At 43.7% G+C, this 23,381-nt stretch overlaps 2 protein-coding genes across 3 annotated transcripts; both read right to left on the reverse strand.

Moving 5' to 3' along the window:
• Positions 1-111: 111 nt before the first annotated feature.
• Positions 112-23,237, reverse strand: znf142 (zinc finger protein 142). 2 transcript variants are annotated; one of them, XM_061792261.1, is made up of 8 exons: positions 22,574-23,237; positions 22,250-22,361; positions 19,804-20,058; positions 17,335-18,164; positions 14,974-15,146; positions 2,162-4,634; positions 1,888-1,993; positions 112-1,546 (listed from the first exon to the last, which is right to left on the reverse strand). In XM_061792261.1, the coding sequence occupies exons 1-8, from the start codon at positions 22,739-22,741 to the stop codon at positions 1,059-1,061; spliced, it is 4,605 nt and encodes a 1,534-aa protein (XP_061648245.1). In that variant the 5' UTR covers positions 22,742-23,237; the 3' UTR covers positions 112-1,058. The 2 variants fall into 2 exon arrangements, with proteins under 2 accessions (XP_061648245.1, XP_061648246.1); XM_061792262.1 differs by lacking the exon at positions 17,335-18,164 and having other exon boundaries at positions 14,974-15,151.
• LOC133486713 (tigger transposable element-derived protein 1-like) lies at positions 4,713-14,964 on the reverse strand. Its single transcript, XM_061792284.1, has 2 exons — positions 12,209-14,964; positions 4,713-12,122 (listed from the first exon to the last, which is right to left on the reverse strand). The coding sequence occupies exon 2, from the start codon at positions 7,593-7,595 to the stop codon at positions 5,835-5,837; it is 1,761 nt and encodes a 586-aa protein (XP_061648268.1). The 5' UTR covers positions 7,596-12,122; positions 12,209-14,964; the 3' UTR covers positions 4,713-5,834.
• Positions 23,238-23,381: the final 144 nt, after the last annotated feature.

Genomic DNA, 23,381 nt, shown 5'->3' on the forward strand with positions numbered 1-23,381 from the left:
TTTAAAAAACAAAACAAAACAAAACCAAAACAAAAAAACAACATGGTGTATTAAATATAGTAATCCAAGGGCTGTCCTAAAGGGGGGCAGAAATTCAGCGGGTCACATTGAACCATGACTATTTTTGGTATACCCAAAAAAAACAGTAACAGGAAGGTTAATCCAATTATGTCATCCTTATACTAAGCAAATATACTATATTCAGTATGAAGCTGTTGATTAACCCTCCAAAAATATTCATGGGACAATGTGACCTGCTAAATTTCTGCCCATTTGTCATTATATTCAGAATAGCATGTACATTCAAAAATATTTCAAAAATTACAGTAAATCTCCACATATTTGTGGTTCACACTTCTCAATTCACATATTCGCATTCATTCTGTTGAACCTGTTCCCAGCAGTTCAATGAAAAACTTTCTGAAATGCTCTAAAATGACAGATGGTGACAGATGGTGCCAAAGCCTTGTCGGTACTGTATAGTAACTGGTCCTACGAAGTATGTTAAAGTGATACATCTCAACTGAGCTTGTACCACTTTGTACGTTCATCAAGTTGAGCCTGGGTTGTTAGTGGAAGTTGCAGAGTCTTCGTGATGTACAGGTTTTTTTGTTTTTTTTAATAAAAACAAAATCCAATCATCTGTCAGCCATTTATTTTCAAAGGTTATGTTGTAAGATGCGTTGGTAATTATATTAAATTGTTTTGGGATCATACTTTGTGGTACATTTATATTTACAGTTAAAACTATTACTACAGCCAATTATAAACAATTTTATGGGCAGCATCACTTACTTGCGGTTTTTCACGGTCGGGCTCGGTCCCTATACCCCGTGAATAGCTGGATTACTGTATGTCATAAAAAAAAGTCAAAGAAAAAAAGACCTGCAGGATATTTGTTTTCGCATTTTTACAAATATTAACACGGGGTAATTTTAATCACATGTCAGGAGGGTTAAAGCGACTCTGGAGACAGAGTGGCTAATTTTTTTAACTGGAATACAAAGACGTGATCCATTATTGACATGAGTAAGACTTGATCACTGGAACACTTGAGTTCAACTCACAGTTTGTCCGCTCCTCGGTGTTTGTTGTTCTCGCTTCTCCTCTGTTACTCTATCGTTCAGCATTCCTTGCATAGCCTCCTTCAGGGTGAGGCCGCCAGTGTCCGAGTCCCTCACCACCCCCTGCTCCACCGGCGTCCCTGGGTGGTGTCTCTGCAAATGTTTCACCGCCTGAAACTTCTGCTTGGCTCGATACGAACAGCGACAACAGCGATATGGCAGCTGCTCGGTGTGTGTCAAGAAGTGATGCCTGAGGCCGGCGGGCCAGCGGAAAGCCTTGTGGCATACGCCGCAAGCGTATGGCCGCTCGTCGCCGTGCTGGCGCTGGTGGGTCTTCAGGATGAAGCTGGTCTTGAAGGCTTTGCCGCATTTCTCGCAAATGTAGGCGCGCACGTCACAGTGACGCGTGGCCCGGTGGACGCGGAGGGCATCCGCTCGGTTGGTGCGGTAGTCACACTGGTCGCAGGGGTACGGCTTCTCTCCTACAGCCAAACGGTATATGGAAGTTGGATAATATTGGTTAACTCACACACACCTACAAACCGTCACATCTCATATACATACATACATAAGTTAATGATTATTTGCTAAAAACAATCAAGTTTATCAGTTTGAACATTAAATATCTTGTCTTTGTAGTGTACTCAATTAAATATAGGTTGAATGTCAGACATTTTTACATTTTGGTTAAGTGCATTTCAGTTTGTACTTTTTTACTTTTACTTTACTAACACTGAATAGGTACTTCCTAACTTAGAATCTTTTTAGACAGGTAGATGTATTTCTACTGAACGTGAGTACTTTTGCCACCTCTGGGTCTCACCTGTATGCTTGGTCATGTGGTACTTCAGCTGAGTGGCCCACTTGCATTTGTAGCCACACTCAGGACAAAGGTACTTTTTCTCTTCTCGGTGAACCCTCATATGAAGCTTCAAGAAGGCACAACATGCAGAGAAATAGCTGAGAACCTTTGCATAAAGCTTGTAAAAGGTTTTACATTCAAATAAAATATATTTTTCTAGATTGCTCATGACAGGAGGGTTTTACAAATTGGCTTTTTTGTTGAAGTCATTTTAATTGATTCACTTTGATCTTACCTTCAGCCTTGAGGGATCGACGCATGCGTAGCTACAATGCTCACACCTGTGCGGCTTCTCCCCCGTGTGTATGCGAACATGCCAGGTGATCTTCTGCTTGTTGCCTGTCGAGTACTTGCATTCTGCGCACTTGTACACGCGCTTGCCTCCATGCGAGCGCAGGTGCTGTTCCAACACCAGTGGATGCCGGCAAGCAAATGCACAGCTCCCGCACCGGAGTGGTTTGTTCAGGGTGGACTCCTCGTGCTCATCAAGAAGGTGCTGTGCGAGGAGCTGTCTGGTTTTGCCGGCGAAAGAGCAGAGCTGACACTGGTGAGCGAGGTGGATTCTCTGATAAGCCTTAAAGATTTCTTTGGTCTCGAATGACTCCTGGTGCTCACTCCGTTGGTGGTTCCTCAGCGTGGCCTCGCTGCTGCAAGTGAAATCGCAGCGCTCGCAGGCAGAATGCGCGGGCTGCCGGTGCGCTCGTTTGCGGTGGTTTCTCAGAGCCGCTTCTGAACTGAAGCGAGCCTCGCAATCAGTGCAGTCATGATGTGAGTCCCCCATGTGACACCTGCGAGCGTGTCGCCTTACATCGTCCGCCCTGTAGCCGCTGTAGTCGCAAAATGAGCATGGCCAAGCGGGTCGTCTGTCATGAACACGCACCTTGTGCTGGCGCAGCTTCGTTACCGATCCGTAGGTCTTGTCACAGACGTCGCAGATGTGGCGTCCGGTTCCTGTGTGAAGGGTCTGATGCTCTACCAAACGGTAGCGCCTGGTGGTGATGAAAGGACAATAACGACATGTGTGAGGGGACGAAGCACCCATTTGGTTTTGTGTTTTGCATCCCTCTTGCTCAACGGTAGAGTTGCGGGGTAAATGCTTTGGCTTAACAGCACACATAGAGCTCTGGACCACATTGGGCTTTTCCTGGAGAGCTAAAGCATTTCTCATTCCACCCTCAGACACACTGGAAGAACCTTTCCCAGGCCTCTCCTCAATAGGCTGCTTTTCTTCGACTGGCATACTGATGACTTGATTGCCTTCTTTGCGTTTTTGACAACCGGAAATGTGTCGATTAACGGTTGCGAACTTGACTGATGAAAAACTGCAAAAGTTGCACATGAATTTCCCGGTATGTGCTACATTTCTGTTCCCCGAAACGTCTCCATGTTGACTTTGATTACGATTTGGCTCACTGGATATCGAGGCACTATGAACAGAGGCATCATGATAATCTACTTCTGCTGAAATTCCCTTTTGTTGTGAGAGAACATTTGCTCCTCTGAGTTTCTCAGAAGTTTCCTGACTCACAGTAGAGTTGTCTTCTATCTGTTCGGCTGCCTTGCTAATAAATGTTTGTGGGCACTTCTTGGCAAGTTGGCCATCAAGGCCCCGTCTCCGTTTCAACTGGGAATTACAGGCCTGACACTCATGATGCTGCGGTCTACTACGACACAAAGACCGACGGCGGCGCTGAAGAGTCTTCTCCTTCTTGGTGACATAAGAGCACTGGTCTTTAGTTGGCACCGCAAGCATCCAGACCCTGCCGTCCAAAACCAGAGCTTCAGCTTGTGTTCTCGTAGGATTCAAAGGGCAATCGTGTTCCAAGACCTGATTTTTCTCGGGTGGAGATTCTGGAGTTTCATTCTCAGACTCATCAGAACTTTTTTCAGCCTCGTCATGAACAGTGGTTATCTCATCTTCTTCAGCTGAGTTTATAGACAAAGAGATGACTTCTTTTTGTTTTTCCGAATCTGAGGTAGTGGACATAATATGAGAGGTTGCGTCCTCCTTTGGCAAAAAAACATTTTCACAGTCAGGGGTCAATGTTGTTAAAACAAGGGTGCAGTATTCTAGACTGGTCCCAGGTGGAGGACTACGTAATATTCCTTCACTGGTCCGCTCCTTACTCAGGACAGCATCAGCATTAAGGGATGGAAAAACCTCTGAACAAACTTCAGCAGCTTCTGCGGCACTCTGATCTGCTGGAGCGCCTGGATTCCCGGACTGTTCCGTTGGAATGGGTTCTTCGGTGGACACCCCAGAATTCTCATGACCTATCAGTGAGTCCTGTAGCATGCTATTAGAGTTCCTCTCCCTCTCTTTGGCAGCATAATTCTCCAGCCAGGCTTTGTCACCAGGCACGTAACCGTGAGCTTTCCTCTTGTGCAGGAAGAGGCTGATGCTACTGAACGAGGAATAGGGACAGAGAGCACAGCGGTACTGTTTCAGTCTGGTGTGTTTACAGTTCTCGTGATTTTGAAGGGCTTGCCGGAAACGCGTCGTGTATGCACAGTATTTGCACTTATGTACAGATGCTTGCTTGCCCTCTACCAAATGCTTGGCCAACATGTGATTGCGAAGCTCACATTTACGCTTGCAGGTGTATGCACAGATCTCGCACATGAGCGATTTGGCCTGATGTCGTAATTTGTGGCTGTTGAGCTGGTCCAAGCGGTGACAGCGATATGGGCACTTATCACACTCATACCTAGAAGAAGAGGAAGGTACTTTAGGCGATGCACATTTTCTCTGAACCCTGCGATTCTGCTCAGTACGGTTTATTAGAGGCATGAAGGAGAGCAGATGGACTTTATTACCTCGACGGAATGAGGTTATGGCCGTGAGTTTGTTGTTTGTTCATTTTTGGGCAACTTTCCGCCTTCTTGGTTTTTGGTATATCAACCCGGACTTTATACAGTATACACTCCCCTCTGAAAGTATTGGAAGAGTAAGGCCAATTCCTTTATTTTTGCTGTAGACTGAAAACAAACAAGATGAATATGAGACAAGGGCTCAACAGTTTAACTTTTATTTCAAGGTATTTACATCTGGATTGGATACAACTTAGGATACAATGTAATTTATAGACTTAAATACATTAAAGTGAAAAACACTGAGTGTTTAGTTGTAAATCCTTCACTTACAATAACTGCATCGAGCCTGTTACCCTTTGACATCACCATACTATTTTTCTTTTGTGACACTTTCCCAGACTTTTACCACAGATATTTACTTCTTTCAATCTCCTCTTTAGTTGTTTAACTGCAGCCTCTCTAAGGTTTATCTATGGAGACTGACTTGACTCCTCTGTTGTTTTGGCAGTGTGTTTCAGGTCTTTATCTTTTTGCATAACGAAGGATCTTGATTTAATTGCATCTTTACTCTAAATTGACTGACAAAATGTTTGTTTAGACTTTTGGTTTCATTTGTAGGTTCAACCTCAAACAAAAATAGGTGTCTAAAGTGTCTATGCAATCCAGATGAAAATACATCAAGAACCCAAAAAGAGAAAGTCGCCGAACAAACGACACCACCCCAACAAATGCATTTTTTCTATAGTTTCCTTCCCACACTCTTTAAACTCATAAAGATTAGATTTGTACTGTATATACGTAGGGGTGAAATTTGTGTTTAAAAAAAAAAAAGACATTTGCAGCGACACTGTGTAGCCTAGTTAGTTCTGAGCAAAATCCATGAAAATAATTGTGTAACTGTATGTCTATGTATACGGTATATATAGATATAAATATACATATGCAAACATGACCATGTATATGTAATGCAACACAAGTCTTACCAGTTACTTACCAGTAAGTAAATGAGAGTGAAGAGTATGATGATTTATTGGCTGTGCAGTACAATGCAGATGATGACGATGATTTGTAGTGTACTGCACAGAAAAGAGCATTTACAGCTCTTCATAAGGCGCCTCGTCTCCAGGCGCTTCAGGAGGGAGTAGCGCAAGAAGTTCCTTATACTCAGGCGGTTCCTCTGAACAGGCTGACGTTGGCTTGTCTGGCGTGATAGGTAATGGAGTCACGGGCAACTGCTGGCGCTGTTTCTTCATAGTGGTAAGCAGGGTCTTGTACGTTTGCATTGCACCATCAATAGCGTTCTTGAATTGCAATGCCCGAACCATATAAGGATCCCACGCGTCCACCATCCTCTGGAGGTCCTTTGCCGTTTTTGCCATCGCTGACAGCCTTTCAAGTGACAAACCTTCGTCTTCGTCATCCTCCTGCGATGGATCAGCTTCTTGTTCTGCCTCCACACTGGCTGGTTTTGTGAACTCAGCCAAATCATCGTCAGCCATTGGATCAGAGTGGCTCTCGAGGAGGTCATTCAAGTCATTGGGCATTATGTTGCCGAAACCTTCCCCTCCTAAAAGGTTTGCCAGCTTGACTGCCTTATCCATCGCCAAACGCTGAATTTCTTCAGGAGGAGAGAAGCCTTTGCACTCTTGGACACATTCTGGCCACAGCTTTTTCCAACATCCATTCAAGGTTTCTGGCTTTATCTCCTGTAGACATTTTTGAATGACCTGGAGAGCCGTTGCAATGTCGAACTTCTTCCACAGCTCTCCAACGGAAATATTCTCGACACTATCCCTTGCGTCGACGAGGTGCTGCATGGCATTCCGAGTGTAAAGAGCTTTGAATGTCCGAATGATGCCTTGATCCAAAGGCTGAATATTACCTGGCAAGATCTCAATATGTACTCCCTCGTAGGACAAATCCAGAGGGTGGCCGCTGGCATTATCCATCGTCAGGCAAATGTTAAAGTCCAATCCCTTTTCTGATAGGTACAGCGTCGCCTGAGGGATGAAACTGTCATGGAACCACTCGCCTATAAGGGGCTTTGTTATAGTTACCTTCGAATTATGCATCCAGAAGACAGGCAGCAGGTTTTTGTCCTTGCTCTTCAGGGACCGAGGGTTTGCCGATTTGTAGATTAATGCTGGTTTCATGAGGAAACCAGCAGCATTGGCACACATAATCAGCACTACACGATCGTTATGCCCTTTGAATCCAGGGGCTTGGGTTTCCTCCTTCATGATAGATGTCCTTGTTGGCATCTTCTTCCAGAACAAGCCAGTCTCATCCATATTAAAAACTTGCTCAGGCTTGTACCCCTTCTCTTTGATGAGTGACTTGAAGGTCTCTGGGTACTTCCTGGCCGCTTCCACATCTGCTGATGCAGATTCCCAATGTGGTGACACACTCTTCAGCTGGTATCTCTTCCGGAACCGATCAAACCAGCCCTTGCTTGCAAGAAATTCAACGGGTTCCTCCGATGAGGAAGATGGTCCTGGTTGAGGATTGTTGTCGTCTTCTTTGTCACGTTCGGCATTTACTGCAGCCAATTCCTGGTAAAGTTCTCTAGCCTTCTCCATCATGGCGTTGGTATTCAAAGGAATGTTCTTCTCCCTGCATTTGGTTATCCACAGAACCAATGCCGACTCCATCCTTACTATGTACTTATTACGTGTATTTACCACCCTCTTCGAGGTGTGCGCACCATTGATGGCCAATGTACATCGGATGTTGGCTTCCTCCTTCTTGATGGAGCGAATCGTCGACTCATTCAATCCGTAACAACGTGCAACTGCGGAAAACGTCTTCCCATCGCGGAGCATATTGAGGATCTTGACTTTCTCGTAGAGGGGCATAACCTTCCTCTTGCGTTTGAGCTTCGGGCCAAAAAACACCAAAGGTGCAGAAAGTTTGGGCGACGTCTTAGGGCTTTAAGATAAAGCGTAAAAAACACTTTACTAATGCAGCCATGACATACAATGATGCAAAAACAAAGGAATTGACTTCACTGTTCCAATACTTTTGAATGAGATTGTGTTTCATATGTGTACAGGTGGTCCTTGGTTTATAGTGGTAGCGGCATATGTTTCGAGGTTACAAACAGACTAAGTCTAAGAATACATCATCATACACAAGAGAAGACACTCAGCGCCGTCCTTTTTTTGCTGTTTTAGATTTGATTTTTTTATAATTACGACCTTGAAGTGTTTTTCATTGAAATATCTACTTGAATTATGACTTAGTACTGCTCTAATGTAGATTAGTGAGGGACTGCAGCGCATTGCAATTGATGAACAAATTTGGGTTACGTCGCCAGCCGTGGGAACAGGACTCATCAATCGTCATAAATAAATCAAGGACCTCCCTCTACAGTAATTGTAAGGATCGTCTTACATCAAAAATAACTTATTGCTCTTTATGCATAATTAACTCCTTTTACCTACTGAGATGCAAGATTATTTATTACGTCTCGGTGGAGGTTTGTGCTCTCTGAGTGCATTAGTGTAAATATTGTAATACACAGGTATCAAACTTTAGGTAGGGGCGCCAGATCCGGCCCGACATATCATTTCATGTGGCCTGCGAAAGCAAAACGTGTCAACTTCCATGATTCTTGTTCAAATCAATAACAAAATTTCAAATTGTCATGTCATAAATGATAATGTTGCAATATTGCAAGCATTTTACAGTAACTTGAACAATAGTTTAATCATCTATTATCCTTTACTTCTGATTCTAAAACTAGTTCATATGATAAGCCTATTAAACATTTTTATGGTTTCACAGTCATAACGGCCCTCTGAGGGAAACCATAACTACAATGTAGCCCGTGACAAAAATGTGTTTGACACCCCTTTTCCGGTGTAAAGCATCTTTATGTTGCTGGACCTTGTATTCACGGGATATTCAATGACCACTGTCTCACAACACTTAATCAACCAACCCCAGTCATTAGTGGAGGACCTCCCTGACCTACTGAACCACAAAACATGGTTGGTGCATCCTATTAATGATAAGTATAGCAAAACCCCGCTAAACGCGGGGATAGAGACCGAGCCCAGCCACAAATGGAAAAAAAAAAAACACTGCCTAAAAATGTCCATTATTGCATGCACTAATAGTTTAAACCGTAAATAGATCATAAACTGTGATGACCCCAAAATAGTTTTAATATCATTTCACTCATACTACAACATTACTCCTTAACCCTTAATACATAACCGCGTACAGATGATTTGAATTTGTGACAAAGCCCCAGAAATGTGTGTGTGTACAGGCAAGGGAAGACTCTCTGTAACTCGGCTGAACTCCTCCCTAACATACAATTTTCTTCGGTCTCTCAGTTGAGATGCATCACTTCAAAAATATTTCTTTGACACCAAGTACTACCTTTCTATTATTCAGGACTTTGTTACTATCTTGTGGCATCTTAGGGTGTTACAAAAAGAGCACAGAAATTCGCAAATAGGTGAGATTTTTAGCAAAAAGCTGTGGACAGGTTTCACAGGAAAAACGCAAATATGGGAATACAGTCCCCTCCAAATGTATTGGAACTGTAAAGTCAATTCCTTTGTTTTAGTTGTATAATGAAGACATTTGGGCTTCAGATCAAAAGATGAATACGAGACAAAAGTTCAGAATTCCAGCTTTAATTTCATGGTATTTACATCTAAATGTGTTAAACAACTCAGGACAGAGAGCCTTTTGTTTAAACCCACCTACTTTTCAAATGAGCAAAATTATTAGAACAGACATGATTAAATTAACTTAAAGTGAATAACATTTAATATTTGGTAGCATAACCCTTGCAATAACTGCATCAAACCTCCGACCCATTGACTTCACCAGACTGTTGCATTCTTCATTTGAAATGCTTTTCCAGGCCTTTACTGCAACCTCTTTCAGTTCTTGTTCGTTTCTGGGGGTTTCTCCCTTCAGTCTCCTCTTCAGGGGGTAAAATGCATGCTCTATTGTGTTACGATCCGGTGATTGACTTGGTCTGTCAAAGACCTTCCGCTTTTCCCCCCTGATGAAGTCCTTTGTTGTGTTGGCAGTGTGTTTTGGGTCGTCTTGTTCCATGATAAAGCTTCTCCCGATTAGTTTGGATGCATTTTTCTTTAAAGTGCCAGACAAAGGTACAGGGTACCTTTATTGTCAATTCTAAAATATGCGTAGCACATACAGAGGATTGAAAATATGGTACTCAACGGCCCACGGTGCTGCAAAAGACGGTATAAATAATAAACATCAGCGTAAAGAAGCTAAACAAAACTATGGTATATACATTATAAAAAGTATAAATTAGATGTGCAAAAATAAAGATTAGGAGATGTGCAATATAGTCAAAGTCTGAGTACCAAAGCAAAGACATTTAAAAATTAGAAGGCAGTGTGGGGAGGGGTGTGTGTGTGGATGCGCAGGTGCGTGGGTGTTCAGAGTTCAGGTGGGCAGAGGAAAAGAGAAGTAGATGGGGCAGAGCAGGCAGAAAGTTCAGCTTTCTGACAGCCTGTCTTTAAGTCGGCTGGTCCTGGCCCGGAGAATCCGCAGTTTCCTCCCTGATGGCAGCAGACTGAAGAGGTTGTGAGATGGATGGCGACATCCCCCGCTATGAGGAGGGCTTTGAGGGTGAGGCAGGTGCTGTAAATGTCCTGCAGGGAGGGAACAGAGGTTCCAATGATCTTCTCAGCTGCCCTCACTATGCGATGGAGAGTCTTGCTGCAGGATGCGGTGCAGGTTCCGTACCACACAGTGATGCAGCTGGTAAGGATGCTGTCTATGGTACCTCTTTAGAACGAGCACATGATGGGGGTCGGGCTCTGGCTCTTCTCAGCTTGCGTAGGAAGTAGCAATCCTGGTGAGCTTTCTTGGCCAGTGATGAGATGTTGGTGGTCCAGAGAGGTCCTCAGTAACGTGCACTCCCAGGAACTCGGTGCTGAGCACGCTCTCCACCGCAACACCGTTGATGTTCAGGGCAGCATGCTGGGAGTGCACTCTCCTGAAGTCCACAACAATCTCCTTGGTTTTCTCCATGTTCAGGGAGAGATTGTTGTCCGTGCACCACACGGCCAGGCGGCTCGCCTCACTCCTGTAGTCTGTCTCGTTTCCATTGCTGATGAGACCCACCGCAGTTGTATCGTCTGCAATCTTGATGAAGAGGTTGAAGCTGTGTATTGGTGTGCAATAATAGGTCAGCAGGGTGAAGAGGAGGTGGCTCAACACACATCATTGAGGAGCCACCCTGTTCAGGGTGATGGTGCTGGATGTGTTATTGCTGACCCATACTGCCTGCGGTCGCCCTGTCAGAAAGTCCAGCAGCCAGTTACACATCGAAGTGTTGAGCCCCAGCTGGTCCAGTTTGTGTATCAGTTGTTGGGAGACAATGGCATTGAATGCTGAGCTGAAGTCTATGAACAGCATGCTGACATATGAGTCCTTCGAATCCAGGCGTGTCAAGGCATAGTCGAGGGCGGTGGAGATAGCATCACCGGTTGACAGGTTGGACCAATATGCAAACTGGAAGGGGTATTTGATGTGGTGCATGACTAGCCACTCGAAGCACTTCATCAGGATGGGAGTGAGGGCTACCAGACGGTAGTCATTGAAGCAGCAGGGAGACGACCGGGATGATGGTGGTGGCTTTGAAGCACGTAGGGACAACAGCCTGACTCAAGGAGGTGTTGAAGATGTCCGTGAAGACATCTGTGAGTTCAGCTGGACAGGCCCTCAGAACACGACCAGATATGTTATCTGGGCCCGGGGCTTTATGCGCGTTGATCCTGCTGAGGGATCTTCTCACGCTGTCCCGGGTCAGTGTCAGCACCTGGTCACCAGGAAGGGGTGGAGACTTGTGTGTAGGTGTGCCTCAAAGTGAGCAAAGAGGTTGTTTAGCTCATTTAGCAGGGAGGTGGAGCTGTCACAGGTTTGTGGTGAGGATTTGTAGTCCGTAATGGTCTGAATACCTCGCCACAGACTCCTGGTGTCACTGCTGTTACTGAAGTGGTGGGCGATTCTCCTGGAGTACTACCTCTTGGCCTCCCTGATGCCACGGGACAGATTGGCCCTAGCTGTCCTCAGCCCTCCTCATTGCCAGATCTAAAAGCAGCGTTGCGGACCTGTAGACCTCCACCGTCAGCCGTGGCTTCTGGTTAACACGAACAGTGATGGACTTGGTGCTGGTGACATCATCCATGCACTTGCTAATGTCCATGCTGGTGACATCATCCATGCACTTGCTAATGTAGGCGGTAACGGTCTCTGTGTACTCCTGAAGGTCAGTGATGGAGTTGTAGGTGGCAGCCTGTTTGAACATGGTCCAGTTTGTGGTGGAAAAACAGTCTTGAAGCGCTTCTAGCAAACCTTCTGGCCACACTCGTACCAGTAGTCTGTAAGATGGTATTAGCATTACAGTGAGGTGGTCTTAAGCACCGAGGTGGTTGGAGGGGAAGGGCCTTGTAGGCTTCTTTCTTACGGGTAGAGCGGAGTAGTCCCCACTTATGCTTCCTCCTTCGCCGTTCGTGGCGCCTCCACTGTGGGCGCGATGCAGGAGTGGGGGTCGGAGTTGTAGCCACCCGTAGCAGACAGCAGTTCTGTAGCTCCTCAGTGAGAGTAGACTTTAACTCCGTAAAACTGTATCTGCGCCTTAGGACATGTAGACTTGATGAAGACGGGCTAAAAACACTGACATATAAGACGAAAGAAACGAAAACACCATTCGGTCGGGACAGAGAGAAGCCGCTGCGTGTGCCGCCATTACGACTACTAAAATGGTTTGCCAATCTCCACAGTGCAGGGGTGAAGGTATCAGAAGAAGACTTCGAGAGAAGCAATATAGAGGCCATACCACAAGATGCAAACCACTCATCAGCAAAAAGATGGCCAAATTGGATTTTGCAAAGAAGATGAGCCACAAAGGTTTTCGAACAACGTTTTATGGACTGATAGGACCAAGATTAACCACTACCAAAGTGATGGAAACGCCAAAGTATGGAGAAAGAACGGATCTGCTTATGATCCAAAACACACAAGCTCATCTTTGAAGCATGGTGGAGGTAATGTCATGGCTTGGGCTTGCATGACTGCTTCTGGAACAGGCTCACTCGTCTTTATTGATTATGTAACTCATGATGGTAGCAGCAGAATGAATTCTTAAGTCTACAAAACTATTTTGTTTGGCAGTATACAGAAAAATGCATCCAAACTAATCGGGAGAGGCTTCATCATTCAACAATACAATGACCCAAAATACACTGCCAACACAACAAAGGCCTTCATCAGGGGGAAAAAGTGGAAGGTCTTAGACTGGCCAAATCAAGCACCGGACCTTAACCAAACAGAGCATGCATTTTACCTCCTCCTGGACGCCTCCCTGGTTTGGTGTTCCGGGCATGTCCCACCTGGAGGAGACACCGGGGACGACCCAGGACACGCTGGAGAGACTATGTCTCCTGGCTGGCCCGGAAACGCCTCGGGATTTCCCCCGGAAGAGCTGGATGAAGTGGCAGGGAAGAGGGAAGTCTGGAAATCCCTGCTAAAGCTACTGCCCCCGCGACCCGACCTCAGATAAGTGGAAGAAAATGGATGGATGGATGGATTTCACCTCCTGAAGAGGCGACTGACAGGAGAAACTCCCAGAAACAAACAATAACTGAAAGAGACTGCAGTAAAGGCCTGGAAAAGCATTTCAAATGAAGAATCCAACAGTCTGGTGAAGTCAATGAGTCGCAGGCTTGATGCAGTTATTGCAAATAAGGGTTATGCCACCAAATTATAAATGTTATTCACTTTAAGTTTATTTAATAATGTCTTTTCCAATACTTTTGCTCACTTGAAAAGTGGGTGGCTTCAAACAAAAGGTGCTCTGTCCTGAGTTGTTTAACACATAGGTGTCAAACTCAAGGCCCGGGGGCCAGATGCCGCCCGCCACATCATTTTAAAGCAGATCATGCTCGTCAACTTCTGTGATTTTTGCTAAAATCTGTACCCAAATTCCAAATTTTCATAATAATAAACAGTAATGTTGAGATATTGCATTTTTCTGTTACCTTCTTCTACAGTAACTTAAACAATACTTGAACAAACTATTGTCCTTGTCTTCTGAGTTCAAAACTAGTTATCCCTCACTTTGTTGTGTAATGATAATAATATGTTTTGGTGATGATTAAACATTGATATGGTTTCACTGTTCTAACGGCCCTCTGAGGGAAATCATAACTACAATGCGGCCCGAGACAAAAAAAAGAGTTTGACACCCCTGGTTTAACACATCTACATGTAAATACCATGAAATGAAAGCTGGAATTCTGAACGTTTGTCTCATATTCATCTTTTGATCTGAAAACGAAATGTCTTCAGTATACAACAAAAACAAAGGAATTGACTTTGCCGTTCCAATACTTTGGGATGGGACTGTAGCAAACCACAAATAGGCAGGGGTTCACTGCACAGTTACCGTTCCTTGTCTTTAAATAACTGACAGTTTAAAAGGAACGGGACGACATTGTATGAGCTGAATTGAGGACCTCTGCATTTGCACATCATAGATACGTATAATCCAGCAACATTTACATAAACAATTATACTACAGACTATACAATGTGTAGGACACAGTTGTACCTTGACTTATGAGTTTAATTACTTCTGTGACCAGGCTAGTAACTGTTTAATTGGATATCAGTTTTCTCCATTGAAATGAATTGAAATTACATTTATTCGTTTCAGCCCCTGAAAAACCGTAAATTATTTTTACGTTTTTAATAAATGCAAAAAGTACTTTGTTGTATAAAACATAATAAAAGAGAATGTAAAAAAAATAACTGGCTTTATAATGTATAATTGCTGTACATACTGTATTATTATTGTAGTATTTTCATGTTGATGGCTGCCTTTAAGGGGCGTGGCCTAGTTAGTGATATCAGTAGCTGGAGTCAGTGTGGGAGCTTCTGGACCTGTGGTAGCGGCCTATAGAAGCTCCTTGTGAGTGTTATCGTTTTTTTTAGTCGTGTTTGTTTGATCTCCTTAACCACGTGAGGGCATTACATAAGATGAATTGATAATTTATTTTTTTTATTACCACTTCACTCGAGCAGTGGCTTATCCGAAGCTTGAATTTTGGCTCGCAACACGAAGTAAAAAACTAAAAAATCTAAGTTAAGGTACCACTGTATTAGGTGCTATACATATGATTCGTTAGCAGCATACAGAAAGAAGACCGTCACAACAACAGTGACAAAGTACCTGAGGTCTCCTGCGTGCTTCCTCATGTGGATGTTTAGGTAGTGCTTCCACTTAGTGATATATCCACATTCCTCACACATGAAGTTCCTGTCGTCCGAGTGTGTGCGCATATGCTTTGAGAGGTACGATTCGTCTCGGCACCGGAAGTCACACAACTCACACTTGTGAGGCTTCTCACCTTGAAAGACAAAAGAAAATGTGGACATGCATTTCAAACACACAACACTACCAGCACAGGGGTTAGTCATTTAAGTCTCCTCTTCAGCAGGTAAAATGCACTCTATAGGGTTTAAGTCTGGAGATTGACTTGGCCAATCTAAAGCCTTCTACCGCTTGTCACTGATAAACTCCTTTGTTGTTTTGACAGTGTGTTTTGGGTCATTATTTTGCTGCGTGATGAAGGCTCTCTCAAGGATCCCACAATAGACCCTTGTGGCGCTTCTCATCTTAAAAACTAGATCTCATATCGTGCTGGCACAGCAATTCCAGGAACATTTGTTGTGCATGTGAGACGGTGTCAATTCAGTTGCATGTGTCTGCAGACACACACCCTTGGGACTCAATAGCTTGGTGTGGGGACATTTCCTAATTGCGATAAAAGACTCTGACCTTGCAAACATAATAATAATAATAATGATAATAACGCATTACACTTACATAGTGCTTTTCATAATACCCAAGTAGTAAGCTACTTGTGTAACCACAGCTGCCCTCGGGCAGTCTGACAGAAGCGTGGCTGCCATTCTGCACCTACGGCCCCTCCGACCACCCAAAAAAAAACATCCAGCTACATTCATTAATTCATTAAGTGTCTTGCCCAGGGACACAACGATGACATGCACTCAGAGGGGATATGAACTGGCGACCCTGCGGTTGTGGGGAGTACACTTACCCTCTGCGCAACACCACCCACACTTCTTGGGATGTCCCCCTCACTTGCACTCCGTTTGTACAGATGTTTAGAATGTACATACCATTCCCACCATATTCCAGTTGCAAAGCCGGTCCACTAGACTTTTCCTACTCTCTTCCCCTCCATTCCCTGTCCTTTAAATTGTCACACTACATTGTCCTGTTCTTCCTTCACAGGGTGTAGCACCACTGTCCAGTATAAAACTCAAATCCAATGTGACATTGTAGTATGCATATAATGCTTTGTTTTGTTTTTTGCTAGTATCCTGTATTTCCTTGTTCTTGTTTCTTGTCTGCTCTTTTTTTCATTTCTGTCACTCCCCTTTAAAACCTCATTCTGTTCAACTGAAATTTTCAATAAGTATCTATCATAATACAAAGAACTACAGTGGCAGTAGAAAAAACTCCACAGTTGCAGTGTAACACGGTTTCCGGCATAAAATGGATACAGATCCATCCATTCTGCTTGACCTAGCAGCCGAACAGGACAGTTTAAAAAAAAAAAAAAACCTAAACGATGGATGGATCTACATTTCAAACACACAACACCATAAGCGCAGCCCTTTTTTCAGTTAGTGTTTGTTTTGTGAGGTTACACCCTTCAAGTCTCTTTATCAGGTAAAATGCATCCTCTATAGGGTTTAGGTCTGGAGACTGACTTGGCCAGTCTCTAACTTTCTGCCACTGATGAAGTCCTTTGAACACCCTAGACTGGTCATCAGCCAATCGCACATATAGACAAACAACCATTCAAACTCACATTCAATGGCCAATCAGCTTTATGTAGAACAACATGTGACCAAACCCAGAAAACAGGTTAGCGTAATTCATGTGTATGCCACAATAACTTGCAAAACAATGAGCCGATGACATGAATGTTTGAAACCAAGCTTGCTAAAAAATATATATTTGTGGCAGGTGTCTTTGGACAAAAGTTAAATACATGTCTATCATGTATTTATACAAATATGATATCCATCCATCCATCCATTTTCTGAGCCGCTTCTCCTCACTAGGGTCGATATCATATACGTAAACACAAACGAAGCCTAAACATTGGATATTGTCATCTTTGGTGGCTCTTTGGTGATGTGTTAAAAAAAGACATTGTAGATGTTTAAAGTTCCTACGGGTACTTTGTCACGGTCCCTTTGCCATTCATTTGAGCCAAGAGGAAGTGATTCAACCTGTTTTGCCGAATGTGGAAGAAGGTTGTACATTTACCAGATTTAGAGTCTTCAATGAACCTACCATGCATGTTTTTGGAATATGGGTAGAAGCCGGAGTACTCTAAGAAAACCCATGTAAGCACAAGAGAAGAGGCAAACTACACTGGAGGATGTGCGTTTAAAGTTGAACCCAGCACCCCTTGACAGTGAGTCATAAATGTTAACCACTGGACCAATGTACTGCCTAATTGGCACAAATCCCTAAAAAAACAGTTCAAACCTCACCACTGTGCGTCAGTATGTGTCGATTCAAGGCTCTCTTGTGTGATGTCACATAGCTACACTGCAAACAGCGGTGAGTCTTCTCATTGGCGTGCAAGTGTCCAACATGCCGCTTGAATTCCACTGGGTTGAATGTAAAAAAGTTGCAAAAGTCGCAGCAGAGTTTTTCACTGCCCGCGTGACCCTGCCGCTGATGCCGGAGGAAAGCGGCCTTGTTGGAACATGAGAAATCACATTGCGAGCAGTGGTAAGCAAGGTGTGTCTTGAAGTGAACCTCCATGTGCTTCTCACTGGGAAACACGGCAACACAGGCATGATGGCGACACCCCACAGCCGTGATCCCGTGCTCCTCTGCGGCGTGTCGCATGTGAGCCCTGCGCAAATGACTCCGGAAAGGACAACCATCCTGGGAGCACGCCACCGCCATTTTGGGTGTTCGGACGTGGTGAGTCTTTATGTGAGCCTTCAGCGACCCACTTTGGCCAAAACCTTGACCACAAGTGGGACACTGATAGCGGTGGCGTGTTGGGTCCTCTTCCATTTCGTCTGCGTGGACCGTGGCAAGGTGGCGTCGGATGGCATTCGGCTCCACGGCAGAGTATTCACACAAATGGCAACGGTGGGCCTTTTTGCCCGCCTCGCGGAGCTGGTGCACGCGTAGTTTGCTCCTGCTGGTGAAGAAGCGCTCGCAGGTGGGACACTGCAGACCCGGGTCGGGGAAATGCACATGAAGGTGCTCTTGGAGATGGGAGCGCATCTTGAAACAGCGTCGACACTTGTGGCAAATATGGGTGTCATACATGTGCTCTGACTCCTCTGCAATGTACTCTAAAAAAGACACCAAATAAGAAAAAGATGCTTCAAAAATGCTAATTTACTCACTCACCAGCCACAACATTAACACTCCTGTTGTGATTGTGTCTTACCAAAACTATACACGGGTCATGTGACCCTACTAATTAAAAAAAAAAAGTATAATTTGCAGTGCATTAAGAACATTATTTAAAAGGGAAAAAAAGTTACGTTTACAGTGAACCCCTGTCTATTGCCAGTTCATTATTCACATTCCAGTTTTTTTTATGTGGAACATATCCTCTGCTATATGCTGAAAAAACTATTGTGCCCTTTCTGTAACACGTGAGGATGCCACAAGATAATGCTAAAGCCCTGGCTAAGTAATTAATTGGTGTCAAGGATGTTGAAGTGATTCATCTTGACTGAGAAACTAACATCTTTGTTTGTCGGGTGTGGAATAAGTTTAATCCGGGTTGTTAGCGGACGTTACAGAATCTTTGCTGCACGCGTCACGTGCACTTCCAGTGCATGTTATCCAAAATCCAATCTATAAGCTATTGATTTTTACGTTAACGTTGCAAGACGAGTTTGAAGTGATACAGTGTTTTGGGGGGAGGGTCATAGTTTGCAATATATTTTTTATTTAAACGATTAATATTGCCATTTATAAACATTTGAAGGGTGCACAATAATTAATTGCTTTTCGCAGCAGGGCTCCATCCCTATTCCCCTAATTTTTTAAAATACTTTTTTCTTGGGTCAATTTGACATTCAACAAAACAGGGCTTAATAGAATTGCACAATTCAATGAGTTGGACCATTGATCCATTTCCTACAGCGCTTGTCCTCGTTTGAAATGCAGGTGAGGCTATCTCAGCTGACTTTGGGCGAGAGAATCGGGATACAGCCTGGACTGGTTGCCAGCCAATTGTAGTGCATATGACAGACAAACAACCATCCACACTCACATTCACACTTACAATATTGCAAATTTAGAGTCTTCTATGAAGCTAACGTGAAAGATTTTTGACTGTGGGAGGAAGCCAGAGTACCCGGAGAAAATCCACTCATCCAATTACTTGGCAGCTTGACTAGGCAAAAAAAACAGCCACTTTCAAGCAACAGACTGTCTGAAATACTATCATGTCTAAGCCAAAGGGTAAGTAGAGCTGCATTGACTTGTTGGCTGCAGAGATCGGCGTCAGCTTCTGATAAGCAGCACATGCGTGGTAATCTGTGTTTGATGGTGTGTCAGTTCCATTGCCTGCGCCACATGCACGGATCTGCTTTACTAATCATCAAGTGTAATTCGCCATCTTGTTGGTGAAGTGCTGACTCCACGAGGGAAATTACAATCTTTGCTGTCTTTGTGGAGGCGTGCCTGCACCTCTCAGTTCTAACCTGACCCCAACCCCAACTCTGCCACTAGTCATCATGGTAACTTAATCCATATTTACCATATGTGAGCAGTGGCTCACTTGCATGAGAACAAGGTAATTGCAGTAAGAAAAAATTAGAGGATGTGAAGTGTCTGTAACTCTTGAACATATGCCGTATTTTGACAAAAACGTCACAGAAATGTTTTTAAGACAACTGGGAACTGTTTTTAACTGTGAAAAAATAGGCCCAATGTTTCCTTTTATAGAACTCGAGAACCCTTGCATGAACGTACCTTTGGTCAGCAATATTTTGTCTTTTCCCTTCGCTTTTCTCTGTTTTTGGGCTTTCCGTCTCTTTGGTTCTTCATTGTCATTGTCTTCTTCTTCTTGGTCTTTGTATTCTTCATCTTCTTCTACTACAACTTCTACTTCTGCTTCGTCCCCATCTGATGTCACTGATGACGTGTAAGTCAGGTTTGATTGTGTTTTTCTTTTTGGCCTCTCAGTGGAGACTCGCGTTTGGAGGTCTGCATTTGTACACTTACTACCTGTGAACAGATAAGCAAAGAAGATGATTAATTAAATAGGAAGTTAAAACTTAGTCCATTAGTCATAACATAATAAGCCAATACTCTTCCCTAACTTAGCATAGGGCCAAATAAAAGCTGATCAAAATCTTCCAAACACGTGTGAAAATGTGTTATGATCTGATGCAACCAAGATTGAACTTTTTGCCCATAATTCCGAAAGCTATGTTTGGTGCAAACACAGCACTACTTATCGCCAAAAGAACACCATACCTAGAGTGAAGCATGGCGGTGGCATGGCTTAAAAAACAAACTAAAAAGTCAGTGTTTTGCATTATTAGTGTAAAAAAAAAAAAAACTGGCAGAGAGGGAAATGGCTGGGCTTCCTGCTTCAAATACATCCATCCATTTTCTGAGCCGCTTCTCCTCACTAGGGTCGCGGGCGTGCTGGAACCTATTCCAGCTGTCATCGGGCAGGAGGCGGGGTACACCCTGAACTGGTTGCCAGCCAATCGCAGGGCACATAGAAACAAACAACCATCCGCACTCACATTCACACCTACGGGCAATTTAGAGTCTCCAATTAATGCATGTTTTTGCGATGTGGGAGGAAACCGGAGTGCCCGGAGAAAACCCACGCAGGTACGGGGAGAACATGCAAACTCCACACAGGCGGGGCCGGGGATTGAACCCGGGTCCTCAGAACTGTGAGGCTGACGCTCTAACCAGTCGTACACCGTGCCGCCCTTCAAATACATAAAGAATAAAAAACCTCAATCTTGTTAACGTTACAGGTAGGTAGCCGGGTACTTACACCAGTGGTCCCCAACCTTTTTTGCACCACGGACCGGTTTAGAGTAGGCATTTTTTTTCATGGACCGGCTGTCAATGTGTGGCATACATATACAGCAAAAATAAATGAACACGACCGGCTTAAAAACCAATGTTAAATGCATGAAAAATACAACTCACCATAACACATAACAGACAAAAGAAGCTTTATTTTTCTTTGTGGCCATAGGCTCTTCTTCTGGCTCCTCAGGTGGCCTTTTTCCTTTTGAAAAGAAGCTCTCCGAAGACGTTTGTTTTTTTACTAATTTTTGCTAATTTGCGGACTTATTTCTAGTCACGTATCAAGTGACCTACGTGTAGTCTAGTGTTGTTTTGTTTGTGAACGTTTTGTTCAAAAGAACAAATCTTTTCAGTTAACGTAATGAACTGAATCCATCCATCCATCCACTTTCCAAGCTGCTTATCCTAACAAGGCTCACGGGCCTGCTGGAGCCTATCCCAGCTATCTTCAGGCAGGAGGCGGGGCACACCCTGAACTTGTTGCCGGCCAATCGCAGGGCACACATAAACAAACAACCATTCGCACTCACATTCACACCTAGGGGCAATTTAGAGACTTCAATTAACCTACCATGCATGTTTTTGGGATGTGGGAGGAAACCCACGCAGGCACGGGGAGAGCATGCAAACTCCACATAGGCGGGGCCAGAGATTGAACCCAGGTCATCAGAACTGTGAGGCAGACGCTCTAACCAGTCGTCCACCGTGCATGAACTGAATGAGGTTATGAAATGATTCATTCTTTGAGCTTGGCCGCCGCCATTAGCGAGTCGGCTGGGAGCGGAAACGGAACTGCTGCAGCATTCTGTGCATTCTTGACGTGTCAATTGCGACGCGCAGCTGTTGCAACGGATTAGATCTGTTCATTTTTCAAAATAATACACATTTGACATGCAAAAACGCAATACAATGGAAATTATATAAATTAGTCGTTCCTTCTATGCGGCCTGGTAACAAATGCCTCACGGACTGGTACCGGTCCGCGGACTGGGAGTTGGGGACCACTGTCTTACACAATATGACTGGAAGGCAGCGTATTGCTCTGCATAGGTAGAGCGCTCAGAGCCCAATTGGGGAGAGGGGGGAAGGATTGGGTGATTATAAAAGGGCTCGCACACTTGTGCAACCACATATTCTCATCTGTTTATTTTTATTTCCCCTCTTGTAAACATTTAGATTTTTTTCCAACTGATTTGTACCACTTAGAGGTCACATTGATGGTGGAAAAAGTATTTTTGAACTTATTTATCTTTGTGTAATTTGTATCACAAAAACCTTTGAACAAGGATGTGTAAACTTTTTACATCCACTGTAAGACCCACACAGTGACTACTAATATATATGTTAACTTTCACTGTACTTTTGAAGCTGCGTAAGCGTCTCTCTGTGAAGTTACAAGTGGGCTGACCACCATCTGCGAGATTCTGCCCGCTTGTTTCACATTGGTGAGGTTCCATCATCTCCAACAATCCCTGAAACAAAAATTCAACAAACCCTTGGTTTGCAAATATATATAAGCAAAAATAGTAGTTTAGACCCTAAATATACCCCAAACTATCATCCTAAAACATTTAACACACTCAGAACTGTGAGGTAGAAGTGCCAACTCCGAGAACACTGTGCTGTCCCATTTTATAACATTATCCTAAAAAAATTAATCCATAAGGAGTCCAAAAGGACGTACGTGGGTCGTTCTTATCTCAGTCTCCTTCTTCCTTATGTACCGGACAGTACTCTCGTTCAGGTCATAATGGCGAGCTACATCGGCACAACTTTTTCCTCCTCGTAGCATATCCAGGAGGTTGATCTTCTCGTGGTGAGGCAGAACCCTCCTCAGGCGCATGGGCGGCATTTTAGGGTGTCACAAAAACAGCTTAAAAAAAAACAAAAAAACATGGATACTCAAAAATAGCAGTGTGTTATATAGAATTGTGAATTCACGAATGGCGAGGGGTGCTTATATAGTAGGGCTGTCTAACTGTGTAATAACACTTTTTAGCATAATACAGTATACTGTATCGTATAAAACCTGACGCACACTAAGCGAAACCCCCCCATTATATTAACACCACGTTACTATTTTGTACAATAACAATAACTTGACTCCAACGTCGTCGCTAGCTTTGTTATAGTAGCATTAGCTTGTTGTGAATTTGAGGCAGCTAAATGTTGCTACTTTTTTTCCTTAGTTAAAAAAAAAAAAAAAAAAAAAAAGGTTAGCGCCTTAAAGACGAAATATTTTCGTTAAAAATATATTTTGTCTCACTGAATTTGAAACGAAATGCGAGAATGCAACAGCGATCGATTTACAAATGGAACAACACGGAGCAGTTGGACTGGACACTGTTAAACGAACACAGGAAATACAAGTGGACACGTGCGCTTAAGTTGATGCACAAAAATCAATTAAACATATTTTTTTTAAGTACCAAAAATTTAAAACAAATGGAAAGATATTATTACCACGCTAAATTCAATTTGATGATTAATTA

This window comes from Phyllopteryx taeniolatus, chromosome 12 (assembly GCF_024500385.1).
Source record: "Phyllopteryx taeniolatus isolate TA_2022b chromosome 12, UOR_Ptae_1.2, whole genome shotgun sequence".
NCBI lineage: Eukaryota > Metazoa > Chordata > Actinopteri > Syngnathiformes > Syngnathidae > Phyllopteryx > Phyllopteryx taeniolatus.

Excerpts from the sequence above, each read along its gene's own strand:
- znf142 (XM_061792261.1), bottom strand. The coding sequence starts at position 22,741 with ATGCCGCCCATGCGCCTGAGGAGGGTTCTGCCTCACCACGAGAAGATC. Across the intron at positions 20,059-22,249 it reads ACGCTTACGCAGCTTCAAAA|GTAGTAAGTGTACAAATGCA; the intron begins GTACAGTGAAAG and ends ATCTGTTCACAG. Across the intron at positions 1,547-1,887 it reads CCACATGACCAAGCATACAG|GAGAGAAGCCGTACCCCTGC; the intron begins GTGAGACCCAGA and ends GTTTGGCTGTAG.
- LOC133486713 (XM_061792284.1), bottom strand. The coding sequence starts at position 7,595 with ATGCCCCTCTACGAGAAAGTCAAGATCCTCAATATGCTCCGCGATGGG.